The 19,142-nt window shown below is 37.0% G+C and overlaps 2 protein-coding genes across 4 annotated transcripts in view; one reads left to right on the top strand and one right to left on the bottom strand.

Annotated features, from left to right (window-relative positions):
• Window positions 1–19,142, top strand: part of LOC131431572 (protein phosphatase 1 regulatory subunit 14B) — a 154,307-nt gene that overhangs the window by 31,049 nt on the left and 104,116 nt on the right. The window contains exon 1 of one of the 3 annotated variants that reach the window (XM_058597373.1): window positions 11,091–11,372. The exons of 1 other annotated variant lie outside the window; for it this stretch is intronic. The gene's annotated coding sequence lies outside the window, so the exon portion shown is untranslated. Of the gene's footprint in view, window positions 1–11,090; window positions 11,373–19,142 lie in introns of those variants that run through there. One more of the 3 variants, XM_058597375.1, reaches the window with a different exon arrangement.
• Window positions 14,757–15,989, bottom strand: LOC131431571 (uncharacterized). Its single transcript, XM_058597372.1, has 2 exons — window positions 15,448–15,989; window positions 14,757–15,393 (listed from the first exon to the last, which is right to left on the bottom strand). Exons 1-2 carry the CDS (start codon window positions 15,463–15,465, stop codon window positions 14,899–14,901), a joined length of 513 nt encoding a protein of 170 aa, XP_058453355.1. The 5' UTR covers window positions 15,466–15,989; the 3' UTR covers window positions 14,757–14,898.

Below are 19,142 nucleotides of genomic sequence, written 5' to 3'. Positions count from 1 at the left end.
TCATGTCAAGAAGATCATGGCAAGAGTAGATGCTCCAAATGACTGTGTTTTGTTTAAAATTGAAGTAGTATAATTTATTAGTAGCTTCAGAGTATTAAACATAAAATTGGGAAATGCTGAATTCATCCCACAAACTTTTAAATCTATTTTTTCAGCTATGTTGATTTTCCTTAACGATATCATAGGACTTCGGATTTAACAGAGTAAAATTGCTTGTTAACGAAATGTCGATTTTCAGGTTACTCCAGGACCATTGTTCAGTCCCTCTGTATCCCATCCTACTGAGATTCAAACCCGAACCCGGGATTAATTTTTCTTCCAATCCCGAATCCGACCCTTACCCGATAAAAATATAAAAAATTTTACCCGTACTCGACCCGAACCCAACAAACATATCTTTTTCTGTACCCGAACCCGAGTAATGCCGGTCGGGTTTCAATAAGTTCTGCCTCAGAAGTACTGGTATTGGTTGGAAGAAGTACCATTGTCTTGGGTGTAGATTTCCGAACATGTGACCAGTTCATGGTCGTAGGTGACAAGCGATTTACATGGAATCGTTGTGTACCGATCGAGAGTCACATAGGTATAGGTTTCTTTAAGCGCAAACGTGCTTACCGGAGAAACGATTCTTCCGCACTACTTATCCGAAAGAATCGCTCCGTGCATGGTGTCTTGAATATACAAATTTTTATCGGCTAGGGGCAGATCATGAACACGCACGTCTATAAGATCATCTTCTTTATATATTATTATGCTGTACTTGATATTTGTATGCATATCGTATATTGTCTTTAGCTAATTCAATCGATTTGCACTTCTTACAAAATTTAATGCATATAACATTATTCGTTGTATTCAGTTGTAGCAAATGCACCTTCATTAAATCGAGATGCATTTACTTCTTAAGGAAGGTTTCAATTTCTTGTTCCGAAAATTGAAAGCGATCCCTTTCGAAGCTAAAAATGACGTATTTGTGGGGATACCTTTTGTTCGTAAGGTTGACTTATCTCGAAATCGTTCTATTGTCATAAAGACTGTCCCAGAAAGTATGGACGCAACCTAAAATTTTCGCAATGGTTTAGAATCTGTCAAATTTAATGGCTGCGTTCTGTTGTTTACACTCTTCTCTAACCACTTGTGCAGTTGTTTATTCGTTTTGCCTTTCTCTATAGAAAGGTATTAGAATTGCTGGAAAAACCGACTTTCGAACGGAGCCTCGGAGACCCATAGTGTTATATACCATTCGACTCAGTTCGACGAGATCGGAAAATGTCTGTGTGTATGTGTGTGTGTGTGTGTGTGTGTGTGTGTGTGTGTGTGTGTGTATGTGTGTGTGTGTGTGTGTGCACTTTTAGAAGATATTTGAACGCGCTCAATTTTCTCAGAGATGGCTGAACCGATTTTAACAAACTTGGGCTCGTTTGAAAGCTACTGTCGGGCCATTGATCAAGTTCGAAGATCAAATGGCTGTGACTTTTGGTTTCGGAGATATGATTGTATAAGTGACGTAACCGACAAAAGGCGTTGAATTTGAACGCGCTCAATTTTCTCAGAGATGGCTGAACCGATTTTAACAAACTTGGGCTCGTTTGAAAGGTACTATCGGGCCATTGATCAAGTTCGAAGATCAAATGGCTGTGACTTTTGGTTCCGGAGATATGATTGTATAAGTGACGTAACCGACAAAAAGCGTTGTATTTGAACGCGCTCAATTTTCTCAGAGATAACTGAACCGATTTTAACAAACTTGGGCTCGTTTGAAAGCTACTGTCGGGCCATTGATCAAGTTCGAAGATCAAATGGTTGTGACTTTTGGTTCCAGATATATGATGGTATAAGTGACGTAACCGACAAAACACATTGATTTTTACCGCTCTTATATGTAAATATATGGGTGCCAAAATTTTAGGATCACCTCTATTTTCGTTAAGTTCTAGTGCTAAAAAGTTTAAGCACTTCGAAAAAAGCCTTCATGCAAAATTTGACCTAAATCGGACATGCGTAAGGGGTGCTGCCCGGTGGTAAAGGTTTGACAATTTTCGACCTTGAAAAAGCACCATAGGGGGGAGTACATGAAATTTCCAAAATCGAAATTTTTTTTGATGCCGAAACTCTTAAAACTGCATGAAACATCGAAATTTAGTGTTATCTCGAAAAAAAATTTTTTTTAAAAAAATCAACTTTCTGGGACTTGAAAAATTTTCATAGTTTTCCCAAAAAGTCGACTTTTTCAAAAAATTTTTTTTTCGAGATGACACTAAATCTCGACGTTTCATGCAATTCTAAGCCTTTTGGCATCAAAAATTTTTTTTCGATTTCGAAAATTTCATGTACTCCCCCCTATGGTGATTTTTCAAGATATATGAAAATTCCACTAAGTGGACTAAGAAGGATTTCTTTAGATTAGCATCACTGATTACAAATAGGCAACGCAAATGTCAAGCACTAATTTGGAAAAATGATGCTGACTGTGTGACATAAACACTGAAGCATGCTTTTGTGAACTACTCGAATCAATCTGAATGAATTAGTTTCGAAATTAGTATCCGAAATTATTTAACAAAATTATGAAATACATTTTCATGAGACTGTTATGAAAGAAGAGAAAGGCATTATCACACCACTAGGTGGATTAAGGAGGGTTTTATTAATTTGTTTCGAAATGCGTGAACTTTCAGCAGAACAACGTCGAGAAATTGTATACAAATGGTGCACAGAACGCGGACTGTCACTGCGAAAGATAGAAAAAATATAAGGAGTAAGTTGAAAAGCCGTGCAAAATGCAATCAGGACCTTTGAGGATAAACCGAAAACGGGTAAAAAAAGGTCCTGCTAACCCTCAGTTGGATAAACGTATACTGAAGGCGTTCGAGCAAAAGAAGGAGGTTTCAGTTCGGGATGTGACCAAAAAAGTGAGCACTTCGAAGTCAAATGTTCTTCGTGCTAAAGATCGTTTGAATCTTCGAACCTATAAGAAGCAGAAACAACCAAAACCAAGTAGTCCGAAACAAGAATCATGGACGACGAAACCTACGTGAAATTCGATTACAAATCCTTACCGGGACCACAATATTATACGGTGCGAGAAGGGCAAGTGTCAAACCACTCCGAGACATCGATTGAAGTTGAAAAATTTGGTAAGAAAGCTATGGTCTGGCAAGCAATTTGTAGCTGCGGTAAGATTTCGAAACCCTTCATCACCACTGCTTCAATGAACAGCGAAATATACATCAAGGAATGTTTACAAAAACGACTTCTACCCATGATTCGAAGCCACAAGGATCCTGTTGTCTTCTGGCTAGATCTTGCTTCTTGCCACTACTCGAAATCAACGTTAGAATGGTATACAACCAAAAATGTCACTTTCGTCCCAAAAGACATGAATCCACCAAATTGCCCACAACTTCGACCAATTGAGGAATTTTGGGCATTAACGAAGGCACATCTTAGGAAACATGTCTCGGCAGCCGAAACCGTTCAACAGTTCGAAAAAGATTTGAAAAAATGTCCAAACTTGTCGCTAAAAAGCCTGTACGGAATTTAATGAGGAACGTTCGCAAGAAGGTGCGCCAACATTTACTACTTACAATGGTGCGCAACATTTACTACTTACAATGGCTAAGTAGTAGATGTTGAGAATAATATTCTGTTGTTGTAGTCTAATATTATCAGTATATCGAATAAAATTTGGATATCTAACACTAGTGAATTATTTACAGCGAAATCAAAGTGCGTTCATACTTTCTGGGACAGTCTTTAACTGTATTTTTTTTTGTTTTCTGTCTTTCAAACCATAAGTGATTTATTTTGTGAATTATTTAACTGTCTCGGACGAGGTAGGAAAGCAAACTGACTTTTTTAAGTTTAACGATATATTATTTTCAGCCAGGCCCGTGTGTAGGGGGGGGGGGTGGTTTTAACCCCCCCCCCCCCATGAAGAATTTTTTTTAAATTAAGTTTCATGAACAATGGAGTACTTATTATATTAAAGTGCAAAAAACTTGACAATTCATATTTTTTGTCAATTTTTTATCAATTTTTAAACTGATATAATTTGAACCGCCCCCCCCCCCCCCACCGCTTTAATGATTTCTGCACACGAGCCTGTCAGAATTCGTTTTATATTGTCAATATAGTGGATGAGGCGCCTTTTCGCCAGGTTTGTAAACCATCGACCATTCGCATGTTTTGCCCTCATGTACGTTGATTAATTATGTACAAGACGGTCTACATTGAACCTGAATCAGAGTATGATTATACGATTAACAAGTCTGCTATTTTGCATCATCATTAACCTCTAATGTTGTGCGGAGAAAATCAGTTTTCCATCCGTTCCATCAGCGGATTCCTGACCGTGCAAGCGGGCTTCGGAAAAAGCACAGAACTAAGTGGTAGAGCAAGTTCAACCGATGCCTATGACCCGGTTAGAAAGCACTGTACTATCCAATGTTCCCTTGATGATGATAATCACGATGGCGACGACGACGACGACGAAAACGACGACGACTACAACCGAGGCGACGGCTGGGAAAGCATTTACTTATCGCTTGAGTTCTCACCCTGGAACATTTGTAGGGCTGTTTGGCTGCTACCCATCAGGCACGAAAGTTTGTTCGTTTCTCGTTTTTCTTTTCTTTTGTTATCTTCATTTAAATTCTTCAGCTCGTCCAACAACCGATAATTACATCTTTGTTGATATTCAGTTGTTGCAAGCGAAGGAAAGTACAATCTTTTGTCCGTGTGCTGGCACAAATATCCATTGTTGGAAATCTTTCATCCCGAATGAATGGTGGGAAAGTGCGGGAGGATATTTTGCACTGGTTGTGCAAGTGGATGAATTACCCGGTCGCGGCCACCATAGTGTAAACAGGTTTGAAACAAGAGTGTAAATATTTGCTTATCTATGCAACGGCTCCGGATGTTGCAATTAGAGTTTTAAACTTCAGCAGCAAACTATTATTCGTAGTCGCACTTAGATTTAATTGATTTAATCAATTTTGCTGAAAGCCAGATTTTTTTTTAACAAAATTGTCTTTGACCGTTTACGAATTCCAGACCGAACAATGGAATAAAATTATTACATCATTTCTTTTCCATCGTCCATATATCGTTGAAATCGAAATGTCTTCGTTTGTGTGGGGTTGTGATTTCCTAAGATGGTCATCTTTCAGCAGACTAACAAAATTACCCTTTGAAATGGCAGCTTTAACGATCCACTAATGGTTGAAAGAAATTCTGATTCTATGCGTGAAACCCCAGGCTGGAATTGTGTGTCTTGATAATGATCAACTAATTCCGTTAACGCAGTGATTATAATACTAAATTACTGTACTTGATTTGAGGACATCGAAATTAACAAAACCGACCATGTTTCGCTTTTGTCTGACTCAGCATCGACGCTTTCGGAATTTTTTCACCATTTAGTGGGTTTCCTTGTTACTCACGAGCTACGCAATCAATCATAAGCTTGATTAAGGTTGTTTGGGTTATTAATATTGAATATGTGTGGTGAGGATGCTACTCAGTGTGGAGGGATAAAAAATAAACAAACAAAAATGACAGTAACCCTTGACTACAATAAACGATTCTATTGCACAGAGCTACACCGATCTTTTGATGTGTGCTACACCAGTGGTATTGGTGCAGAAAAAACCTGTTTTAATCCACCTAGTGGTGTAATGATGCCTTTCTCATATCAATCATACTATCATATATAATACTGTGAAATTCTTCAAAATTATTTTTCTTCGATTCTTAAAAGTCGGATGCGAATAATATTCTGGAATTTTGTATGGGATCACGAGAATTTTCATTTGAATCTGAGTTTGTGAAAATCGGTTCAGCCATCTCCGAGAAAAGTTAATGCACATACACACACATACACACATGCACACACAGACATTTTGCGTACTCGGCGAACTGAGTCGAATGGTATAGGACATTCGGCCCTCCGGGCCTCGGTTCAAAAGTCGGTTTTCACAGTGATTGCATAACCTTTCTATATGAGAAAGGCCAAAAAAATTTTCTTCGATTCTTTAAAGAATAACCGAAATCGGTTTGTTTGATAAAAACCATCAAATTGGAAAAGATTTGAGGTCGATTTAGAAATTTATTTAAGGTTTTTACCCATTTTCAGTGATGGTATACAATTTTTAACACACTTTACCCTATATTTCCGGATCCGGAAGTCGGATCCGCATGAAATTCAGGAATAACGCATGGGACAACAGGACCTTTCATTTGAACCTAAGTTTGTGAAAATCGGTCGCGCCATCTATGAGAAAAGTTAGAACACATATTTTCTTTTTTTTGCACATTTTACCCCATCACTCCCGAACCGGAAGTCGGATCCAAATAATATTCAGGAATTTTTATGGGACCTCAAGACCTTTTATTTGAATCTAAGTTTGTGAAAATCGGTTCAGCCATCTCTGAGAAAAGTTAGTGCACTTATTTTCACAATTTTTTGCACATTTTACCCCATAATTCCGGAACCGGAAGTCGGATCCAAATAATATTCAGGAATTTTGTATGGGACCACAAGACCTTTCATTTGAATCTGAGTTTGTGAAAATCGGTTTAGCCTTCTCCGAGAAAAGCTAGTGCAAAAAACGTTACATACACACATACGCACATACACACACCCATACACACACATACACACACAGACATTTTGCGTACTCGACGAACTGAGTTGAATGGTATATGACACTCGGCCCTCCGGGCCTCGGTTCAAAAGTCGGTTTTCACAGTGATTGCATAACCTTTCTATATGAGAAAGGCAAAAAGGCGAAAAAAAATTTTTTTCTTCGATTCTTAAAAGAATAACCGAAATCGGTTTGTTTGACCGTCTACTGATAAAAACCATCAAATGGGAAAAGATTTGAGGTCGATTTAAAATTTTTTTAAGGTTTTTCCCTATTTTCAGTGATGGTGTACAATTTTTAACACACTTTACCCTATATTTCCGGATCCGGAAGTCGGATCCGCATGAAATTCAGGAATGACGCATCGGACCACAGGACCTTTCATTTGAACCTAAGTTTGTGAAAATCGGTCGCGTCATCTATGAGAAAAGTTAAAACACATATTTTATTTTTTTTGCACATTTTACCCCATAACTCTCGAACCGGAAGTCGGATCCAAATAATATTCAGGAATTTTGTATGGGACCACAAGACCTTTCATTTGAATCTAAGTTTGTGAAAATCGGTTCAGCCATCTCCGAGAAAAGTTAGTTCTAAAAAACGTTACATACACACATACGCACATACACACACACACACACACACACACACATACACACACACACATACACACACAGACATTTTGCGTACTCGACGAACTGAGTCGAATGGTATATGACACTCGGCCCTCCGGGCCTTGGTTCAAAAGTCGGTTTTCACAGTGATTGCATAACCTTTCTATATGAGAACTTTTCAATTTAGGACACAATTTCGTCTCAAGATTTACAGGTCGTCATGTTTCTGATTATCTACCAATCGATTCGTCTTAAAACATGATCAATATTCGCACAATTACACTACCATTGAATGCTGGATGACTTCATAATTAGTAATGTTCACTTGCCACTTGTTTAGTTAACGATTAAAGACTTCTAAAATTACCCGACAAGCAATAAAAGTCTTCAAAAATATGAGATGAAAGTTTTTCACTTAGTTCACTTGATTGCGATTTGTTTTCATCTCATTTGGTTTCACAAAGTTGCCAAGATATCACAAAGTTGCCAAGTTGTTTTTATTCTTCAAATTATCATCAAAAAGTATGTTTTTTAAATTATATTATTGATATTAATATTTCAAAAAAACTGTTTCGGCTTCGAATATTGCCAGAAAGAGAGTGTTAAATACTATTGAAATAACCATTGTGGCAAATCTAGTAGCACTGGTTTCATACCGCTATACGTCAACATAACGCTGCGAAGTGTGTGTGTTTCATCGGCTGTGCACAGCGATGCCAGATATTTTCATAGAAAATATGTATTACTTTGCATAGAAAGTCTATATCTGCTCTTCACTAATAAAATGGTGTTAATCATAATCAATTATTTGCATAAAAGATTTCCACTTTAACATGTGATTTGTCCGTTGATTAATAAACTTTTAAAGAATCACTCCAATCAAATACTAATAGATATTCAGAGAGAAAAGTCTAATTTTTTACTTCTCACTTTTTATGAACCTGTATTAAATTTAAGAAATCTGTATAAAATCTGCACTTTGATTTAAATCAATATGTGAACGCAAAAATATATACAATACAGATAAATCTGTATGAATGACATCTCTGGCTCTGCATTTTGTTTTATGAAGGGCTAATGCCTAAATAGTTACAATTCTTTTTTTGTTTTTATTCAAAGTTCACCAAATTAACTTTACAGTAAAATTTTTAATTTAAAACGAAAGGTAACGGAAACGATAGGATGGACAAAAATCCATTGAGATGAAATAGGGGGCAGAGTAGTGAACACATCATATATGTTTTTAGCTGTTTCAGGAATATTAGTTAAATTTTCATAAAATGTGAATCAATTCTCATCGTAGAGCAAGGCGAATGAAGCAGTAATATGAAAAAGTTATAGTGATTTTAGTGCTTAAATCGGGATTTTGAGGCGACATTCTTACAAATGAGATGAAATGTTGAGCCCTTACCTTACAAATGAAGACTGTCCTAGAAAGTATGGACACAACCAAAAACCGCTGCTATTTCGCAATGGTTCAGAATCTGTCAATATTTATGGCTGCTTCCTGTTGTTTACACTCTTCTCTAACCACTGCAGTTGTTTATTCGTTTTCATTAGTTTGTTTCGATCAAGCTTAGAAGATTCAGGATTGAAACTTCCGGTTCCGGGATTTTGACTCTTATCGTCGTTCACCTTTGCGGTTATAAAACTTTTCTGTATGTGTGTGAGCGAGACTGTGAATCTAATACAAGTAGGCGGTTGACCATTGTCAATGCAATGTCATTTTCTAGTAGGGATAGTCATTTAATTCGAACTGCTTTAGCACTGAAATTAAGCATGTGCTACTCTCACAAATCCGTTACATGCATAACTAAAACCCTTAGATGATAAGAATGCATTGCTGTATTGTGTCAACATCACTGCTTTTTTGTACTGAAAAGCTTGATTCATTGGTGCCAAAATATGTTGGTAGCATTTTACTTGTTTATTCGTTTTCATTAGTTTGTTTCGAAATGCGTGGACTTTCAGCAGAACAACGTCGAAAAATTGTGTACAAATGGTGCGTAGGCCGAAACAAGAAGCATCGTCCGAAACAAGAAGCATCGATCAGGCCGAGGATTCGAAAGCTGTACAATACGATTATTGCTGGAAATTTGAACTGCATAATCATGGACGTTGAAATCTACGTGAAACTCGATTATAAATCCTTGCCGGGACCACAATATTATACGGTGCGAGAAGGGCAAGTGTTAAACCAGTCCGAGACATCGATTGAAGTCGAAAAATTTGGTAAGAAAGCTACGATCTGGCAAGCAATTTGTAGCTGCGGTAAGATTTAGAAACCCTTCATCACCATGGCTTCAATGAACAGCAAAATAAACATCAAGGAATGTTTACAAAAACGACTTCTACCCATGATTCGAAGCCACAAGGATCCTGTTGTCTTCTGGCCAGATCTTGCTTCTTGCCACTACACGAAATCAACGGTAGAATGGTATACTACCAAAAATGTCACTTTCGTCCCAAAACCAATTGAGAATTTTTGGGCATTAACGAAGGCACATCTTAGGAAACATGTCTCGGCATCCGAAACCATCCAACAGTTCGAAAAAGATTGGAGAAAAGTGTCAAGTCTGTACGGAATTTAATGAGGAACGTTCGCAAGAAGGTGCGTCGGCTATTCTACAATGGCTAAGTAGCAAATGTTGAGAATAATATTCTGTTGTTGTAGTCTAATATTATCAGTATATCGAATAAAATTTGAATATCTAACACTTGTGAATTAATTACAGTGAAATCAAAGTGCGTCTATACTTTCTGGGACAGTCTTTAGCTGAGCTGATTTCGATTTAATTTGAAAGCTACTATGAGGCTTTCGATCAAGCTTAGAAGATTCAGGATCTAAAATTTCGGTTTCGGGATTTTGAGATTTCACTCTTATCGTCGTTCTCCTTTGCGGTTGAGCGAGACTGTGAATCTAATACAAGTAGGCTGAGCAAAAGGCGGTTGACCATTGTCAATGCAATGTCATTTTCTAGTAGGAATAGTAATTTAATTCGAACTGCTTTAGCACTGAAATTAAGCATGTGCTACTCTCACAAATCCGTTACATGCGTAACTAAAACCCTTAGATGATGAGAAAGCATTGCTGTTATTAAAATACAGAATAATAACCAGAACCATAGACCAATATTGTTTCATCTTGCGAATTTGCGCGCAGAAGATGCAAAATACAGAAATTTTTCTTTCCGATCAATTTACTTCAACATTTTACAATAATCGACTTTTTGTAGATACCACAGATGTATTTGAGCAGAGCTATGATAATATGACAAACTCAATTTTTAATCTAAAACTTGCAACGTGCACCATAAACTGCATATTGCGGCAACATCACTGCTTTTTTGTACTGAAAAGCTTGATTCATTGGTGCCAAAATATATTGGTAACATTTCACTGTGACAATCTTACGCTTTTATTCAAATTTGTTAAAAAATGCCATATATTGTTTATCTGCAAAAATGTGTCGTCATTTAGGTACGACAAACTGTAGCAGCATGAATTGCAGTGAGTGACCACCGCTCACGCTTTGTCATTCTGAAAATCCAGAGTACATTTCTATTTTTACTCAGCGACTGAAAAGACTCTCTCTTTCTGCGCTCTCGCGTATTTTGGTACCCAGCAAATCGTTTGTACAATTTTCCACCCAGTAGATGTCTGGAGAGCCTTGTCGGTTTCGGATTCGCCGGATTCACTCACAACTTGCGATTGTTGTGCTTTTGTTATCTTTTCCCCTTGACGATGTTCATTCGTCGCTCTCTTTTCTGTGCTTCTTTGCTTGGTGAGATTTGAAGAGGAGCCCAGCCAACTCAGCACACAGCACGGTGGGGCTCAGTTGCGTTTTGATGCTCGCGAGAATCGTTTCTAGTTTTCCAGGTTTTGACGGTCGACGTTGGTCGGAAGATTTACACTTTTGCGGTGAATATTTTGGTGTAAGTGGAAATTTATCGGTAGAAAGTAGTGAAAGGCGGAAAGGTGTGCTTACGGATGTAAGGAAATTTAAAAACGTGCACGCGAAATTGTATTGATTGGGTGTAAAAAATCGGTAAATTTCGTGTGTTGCTGACCGTGCCATTTGCCGACGCTGGAACGGAGAAAGGAGAAAAAGGTGATCTTTGCTTTGTGTCAATTTTGCCACCGTTTCTTCAAGAGTGCAGTGACTCTATTCCGAGGTGGGGTTTTTGGGTCTCGATTCACGGTTCAACTTGGACCGGCTCCAGGAATTCAAATTTTGCAGTACCCAGTTTCTGCAACGCTCTGGTCAGAAAAGAGGACAACCGAGCATGGCGAGTGGACCGTGACTGCATGCGGGGACAAACGGGCGCGGGTGGGTCCAGTGCAAGGAAAAACGAAACGTGAATTTTATGATTCCGGTTCCTCTGGCTGGAGAGGTGTAGTCCAGTCCGGGTGTTTCGTTGTGTGTTGCTGGAGGTCACGAGTGTTAAGGGGAGAAATAAGAATGCAGAACAGTACGTGTTTGCGACCCGTGACGACTTATCGAGTAGATGCTGAGATGCCGATAGTGATGATGATGATGATGATGACGATGATGTTGATAATGTTAATGCAGAAGAGATCTAATCAGCAACATCAAAACTCATAAATAGACAAACACACCAATATGTATAGGGAACTGGTTGAAATTCACGAGTGTGAAACAGGAACATATGAAAATACCGCTTGGAAATGCCGCTAAGTTGTTCCGATTAAAACTAGCAGAGGAAAAGCAAGCTATGAAACATACAACAAAACGATAGAAAAAGCAATAAAGCAGTGGTGAATCAAGAAATAGTTAAAGGGAGCAGCAGCGCGAGTGTGATGAGGCGAGTAAAGGGTTTTTGCGCTCGGTGTGGCGGAATGTGCGCTGATAAGTGCCTCAAGGCGAATATGTTTTTGTATCTGTTTTTCTAGTCCGAACCAGCAGATAAAACCCAAGATTGATAATCGTTTGCACTGGAAACGAATCGAACGTTTTCGAATTTCTCGTTTTGTGACCCACTTTTGGTATCGAGCATATTTTCTTCCGATGTGAAGTTAGAATATGATAAATAGTTGCTAAGATCCGTTAGTTCAGTTTAACTGAACAAGTTTTTTCCACTACTCAGCAAAACGTACTTCAATAGAAAATTTAGTACCAAATTTCAGCATGTGTATCTTTTGTGTGTATATTAACTATAATTTTTCAATGTGTTATTGTTTTTTGCTTATATTTTTAGCACCCAGTCGTGTACATCGATTTTTTCATATCTTTAATTTTTAAGGTGGCTGGAAAAATGCAACTTTATTGCATACAAAAATTCTTACATCATCGGCTCAAGTGGCACGTTACCCTGGACGTGCTATACAGAGCCTGATTATCGCAGATTGAAAACATATGTATGAGTATATTCAGATACATAATCGGATTGACGATGATACGATTAAAACTGACACGCTTCCAAATATTGATCAGTTGTGATAATTTATGTAAAGTGTGTTAGTTCGCACCTTTTCGATTACTAGAATTTGAATCGGTGCCTCACTGAACCTTTTTAATCTAGTGATGTGATGGATTGCCTAATTGTTTTAAACAAGAACTACTAGAAATGTTTTCTTGACTCTGAGAAATATTCATTTAATAGTTAGAATTTAATTGAATCCACCGGTATTCTCACATCACAAATGATATTGAACGGACTTTTTTTGACAAACATCAACGTATCATTTTGTATGAATATATCTGAATGGATTCTTAAACATTTGGTGAACCGAAAAATGAAAAATCCACCACAAATTGTTTTCAGCCATCTAAGATTTCTAAATTTTAGGTTAGGAATATGGGATCAATTTCGATAATTTACTTGTCAAACCCGTCTCGATAACACAAATTGTATAGCGATCCACAAATATCCACAAAACGAAAGCCGTCATCTTCGATTTTACAAATTCTAAAAACTATTGATATATACTCACTAAGCGTGAACAAAATGTTTCTATAATTCCATCAAACATTCATTCACTTATATACTGATATACATTTTTAGTGAACCTCTTACAAGCCAGTTGTAATGCCATATAAAAAAGATTTTTGAATATTTATTCAGTTCTCATATAAATATTGAATATTTTTTAGTTCTCATATAAATTGATGTATAGTTGGAATCAGCTAGATGAAGAGTTGTCATCATGCCAAAGATTTTAGTCTGTAACAAAGAAAGATCAATTTTGCTGTATGCGAGAATGTCAATTATTAGTTTGGTTATAAAATGACTGACTAGTCTGAGCCGTCTTAAACAACTTGCACGAATATGTCTCCCTTATATTAATAAATTAGAAGTTCTTATGGTTTCTAACCAGCCATAGGTAATGCCTGTATTACACTGCACTCAATCACTGAAAATAATCCGTATTTCTCAGTCGGTGTTGACCAGTCGTTCGCACCGCAGGCGTATAGCTCTTGGCTCCTGGAAATATTTTTCTGGTTACCTAGAGTTTCATTGATTCAAGGCTTCAGTCTTTTTCAAGGCTACCTGAATCACTAACAGTCTTTTTAAAGACTAACAATTAGTCAGCCTTTCTCAAGACTATACAAAGAGTGATATTTTAATATAATCAGGCTTTTTCAAGACTAAGAAATTATTCAGCATTTTTTAAGGCTAGCTATTCAAAGAACTATTCTTCGAAGTAATCAGTCTTTATTAAGACTACCACAAAATCAGTCTTTATCAAGACTTTTCCAAACTAGGAGTCTAATCGAAGACTAATTTAGCCTAGTTAATTTAATTTCCAATTTCATTCTTTTCAAAAATGCCTGCGTCCAACCGGAAAGGCAAGAAGCCTAAGGCTAAAAATAATTCAATACGGAATAAATCACAATCCGTTATTCATCATTTTTCTAATAACATTCACGATCTTATAGAATCTGAATGTAAAAATAAAAGACAACGGACGGAATTCCCTTCCGTTGATTCTATGCCGTATAACAATATTTACGAGATTCTTCCTGAATCCGATTGTAGCGACATAGAAGAAGATTCTTCCAAAATACCCGTTCTGGGAAGAAACAACAACACCAGTGACGGTGATTATTTCCGACTTCAAAGCATTCCGGATTGAGCTTTCTACTTTTCTCCCGGAAGTAAAAGTCTCATTTCCCACATTAAAATTCATTGGGAACATTATAAACGGCATAATGGTATTGCAAACTTAACGCAATGTCGTCGTTGCCAAGGCTTCGGCCATGGAACCAAAAATTGTCATATACGGTGTTTGAATTGTGGTAAATCGCATTCGAAAGACGTTTGTCCAATGAATGAAACCACTGATAAATTTTCATGTTCAAATTGCGATGGAAATCATAAATCCAATTATTTGAAATTGTAAGTTATTTCTTACTTAATTTCCAAATTCGTCTCAGGGCGGACTATCTCACAGGAGGAATACAATATTTTCTGAGCGGACCGAAAAACCCAGAAGGGACTGATTCTAATTATATATATAAAATAACGGATGATTCACATGATAGATGGGAGTTTATTCATATTTATGTTGAGTTGGTTAGGGATTTAAATGGTGGGAATGTCAAACCGTAGCTGAACCTCGTGGCAGTCTCGTCATCTTCCTACGACAGATGGCACACGTGGACCGATTGATCTTTACAATCTCACCGGAATATCGACACGTATGATTGTTTCTCCGTCTTTCTGGTATGTCCACAAGAGCGACACACCGGGACCAACGAACATCGAGATGACGTCGGAATATCCTCGTGTGTGATTGTTCGCTCCAATATGGCGGTCGATGGCACTCACTAGACGACGGACCTGATCCAGAACAAATTTTTTTCGACGGCGTTCTTCGATAAATCGCCGCACTGGTGGGGATCTTCCTAGGTAACCGTCCAAACTGGAACCGACAGCGTAACGGGATCCACTGTTTTGTAAGTGACCACACGCTTTTCTTCTGGCCTTCGAGGCACTTCCACAAACTGAACTGGTAGACCGGACTTTTTTTCTTAAAGTTGGTCCTCGGTCAAAAACACTGCTACCCCGGTGAAACACAAATCGATCGAGACTATCTTCCAAACTGGAACCGGCAGCCGCACAGGAAGCACAGTGGCGTACTTGACCACACGCGTTTCTTCGAGTCACCTTTAAAGAAATATCACCTTTACAAATGTAATCGTTTCACTTCGAAATAGTTACCATCAATCTCCTCTGCATGTGCCTCGTCGGTTGTTTTCAGTCAAATGAAGTCCGGGTAGAAACTGTCACTCGGAAGACGCTCGTGAAATGTGCAGGTCGACGAGAAACGCACTTAGATGGTGCTAACGGTTGCTGTCGGAATGGCATAGGATTGGACATCAGGGAGGGGTATTTGGAAACAGTTTTAATTTGATTTTGAATGTAGGCTTAGGGTAGTTCAGTTCAATGTGGGAATCCCTTTTTATAATTAGTAATATAAATAAGCAAATCCATGAAAGGAGTAATTAATGATTGTAAGTATCGATGGTTTCAAAAGAAAACATATATTGGAATCTGTTATGCAGGTTACAAAATGTCCTGTTGGGGGAAAATTTTAAACGTTCGTTCGCTCAGACAACAAGTCAAATCAACGACCTTAAATTTACATACAAATGCCACGCCTAATACTTCTAAGGCACTTATTTCTTCGGATTTAAAACAAAAAACAGGTACGCCTGCCAATTCGTCTTCTAATCGACCTCGTCATCATCTTCTTCTAATGTCAGTTACGCTCATGTAACAGGTAGAAATCTACCACTTAATTCTTCTAATGTAAATAATCAAAACACAGAAACGCCTTGCAGTTCATCTTCTAACGAAAACAATTTATTAATAGGTAGATCGGCCAAATCATCTTCTTCTAATGGCAGTCTACCTACCAATATTCCTTGAATGCCATTCGCTTCTTTAAACGAAGTCGATTTAGGCGATATAACGGAAAATAAAATTATCATCTTTTTCAAATGATCATCCGAATGAATTCGACTTCATCACTTTTTCAAGCATTTCAAATCGGATGGCAATTTGCAAATAATATTATAATGAATTTAAAATTTAACAGTGATGTTAAATAATTATTTGAATATTTTAAATTGGAATGCTCGATCTTTGAAATCGAGTGAAGATGAATTTTATAATTTTCTCAAAGTTCACAAAATTCATATTGCTATTGTGACAGAAACTTTTCTTAAACCAAATATCAAATTAAAAAACAATCCACATTATGTGGTTCATCGATTTGACAGGTTAACTGGAATGGGTGGTGGAGTTGCCATTTTTGTCCAACGGCAAATTAAACATCGAATTTTACCTTCTTTCAATACTAAAGTTATTGAAAGCTTGGGAATCGAAGTTGAAACCATTCATGGAATTTATTTCATCGCTGGAGCATATTTACCATTCCAATGTACCGGCGAACAATTAAATTTCTTTAAAGGCGATTTGCAAAAACTTACAAGATATCGATCGAAACTTTTCGTAATAGGGGACTTAAATTCAAAGCATATCCAGTGGAATTGTAGGTAAAATAACCGTAATGGTAAAATACTTCATAATCAACTCTCTGGTGGTTACTTTACAGTTCTTCATCCCAGTAATCCGACTTGCTTCTCTTCCGTGAAAACCCCGTTTACAATTGATCTGGTTCTAACAGATCAAAGTCACATTTGTAGTGAACCGATTACACATGCGGACTTTGACTCAGATCATCTTCCTGTAACATTCAGACTTTCCAACGAAGCTATAATTAATCCAATTAGTTCTATATTCAACTATCATAGAACTAATTGGTTGGATTACAGATCTCACATTGAAAAACATGTGGATCATGAAACTATTTTAGAAAATTCTGCGGACACAGCAATTGATAATTTGAATCATTATATTATCGAAGCTATAAATCTTTCAGTTCCCAAAGCTCAAACTAAATTAAATTCTCCTATCATCGATAACAATCTTCAACTGCTCATTCGGTTGAAGAATGTTCGTCGACGACAATATCAACGTTCTCGTGATCCTGCTATGAAAAACATAGTTAAGGATTCACAAAAAAAACTAAACATAGATTTACTGTTTTGCGAAATGAAAATTTCGCTAAAGAAGTTGAACACATTAAACCATATTCTAAACCTTTCTGGAAACTTTCTAAGGTTCTTAAGAAGCCTCAGAAACCAATTCCTGCTCTCAAGTAAGGAAATCAAATACTTCTTACAAATGGCGAAAAAGCTCGAAAACTTGCTCAGCAGTTCGAGAGTGTCCACAATTTTAATTTGAACGTTGTGAGTCCTATTGAAAATGAAGTCTCACTGAAATATGATCATATTTCAACTCAAGTGTTATCACAAGATGACATTATTGATACGAATTTTGATGAAATTAAGTCAATCATTAGGAAACTCAAAAACATGAAGGCTCCTGGTAATGATGGAATTTTTAATATTCTTATTAAAAATCTTTTTGATGTTGCCTGGAGACTTCTGGTTAAAATTTTCAACAAGTGGTTTTCATTAGCTTACTTCCCAAAAAGATGGAAAAACGCTAAAGTAATTCCTATCCTCAAACCTGATAAAAGCCCAGCAGAAACATCAAGTTATCGACCAATTAGCTTACTTTCTTCTATCAGTAAAGTTTTTGAATAAAATATCTTGTAGAGAATGATGTCTCATATAAATGAAAATTCAATTTTTTACCAGATCAGCTTGGATTTCGTCATGAACATTCAACTACTCATCAACTTGTCAGAGTAACGAACATGATAAAATCAAATAAATCTTCTTGGTTATCCACTGGAGTTGCTCTCCTAGACATAGAAAAAGCATTCGACAGTGTTTGGCACAAAGGTTTAATAGCAAAAATGTCTGATTTCCAGTTTCCTATTTATTTGATCAAAATGATTCAAAATTATTTAATTGATCGTACTCTTCAGGTTAGCTATCAGAATTGTAAATCTGAATTGCTACCCGTACGAGCCGGTGTTCCGCAGGGTTCGAGCGTAGCTCCAATCTTGTATAATATTTTCACTTCTGATCTTCCAAATCTACCCGTTGGTTGTCAGAAATTGCTATTTTGTGACGACACAAGTCTGTTAGCCACAGGTAGAAATCTAAGAGTGATCTGCAGTCGCCTACAGAGAAGTTTAAATATTTTCAGTGATTATCTGTCAAAATGGAAAATTAAACCAAATGCAGCAAAAACGCAATGAATTATCTTTCCTCATAAGCCAAGAGCTTCTTTTCTGAAACCAAACAATAATCACATTCTCAAATTGAATGGCTTGGAATTGATATGGTCTGATCAAGCTAAATACTTAGGTTTAACGTATGACAAAAAACTCACTTTCAAGGATCACATTGAAGGAATCCAGGCAAAGTGTAATAAATATATTAAATGTTTATATCCTCTTATAAACAGAAATTCTAAGCTCTGTCTAAAAAACAAATTGTTAATTTATAAACAAATTTTCAGATCAGCCATGCTTTATGCAGTACCAATTTGGTCGAGTTGTTCCACCAGGAAGAAAACGCTTCAAAGGATTCAGAATAAAATTCTGAAAATGATTTTGAAGCGTCCTCCCTGGTTTAGTACAAATGAGTTACACAGACTCACAAATATAGAACCATTAGATGTAATGTCACATAATACTATAAGCAAATTCCGATAAAAATCGATGCAATCTTCAATTGAATCGATTCGCTCTCTGTATTAGTTAGTAAGTTAGTATAAAAGTTCCTTTCCCCATTACACAATACAAGTAGGTTTACAATTTTCTCTACACAAAAATCCCAGAACTGCGGAAGCAAATGATGTCTTCATGGTAATAACCAAATCATATATATAATAGGGCTAAAAAGTCACCACTTGTGGCTGAACACCCAATC

The sequence above is a fragment of the Malaya genurostris genome, chromosome 2 (genome assembly GCF_030247185.1).
Source record: "Malaya genurostris strain Urasoe2022 chromosome 2, Malgen_1.1, whole genome shotgun sequence".
Lineage (NCBI taxonomy): Eukaryota > Metazoa > Arthropoda > Insecta > Diptera > Culicidae > Malaya > Malaya genurostris.
Note: the sequence above shows the minus strand (reverse complement) of the source record. Positions and strands in the feature narration are given on the sequence as shown.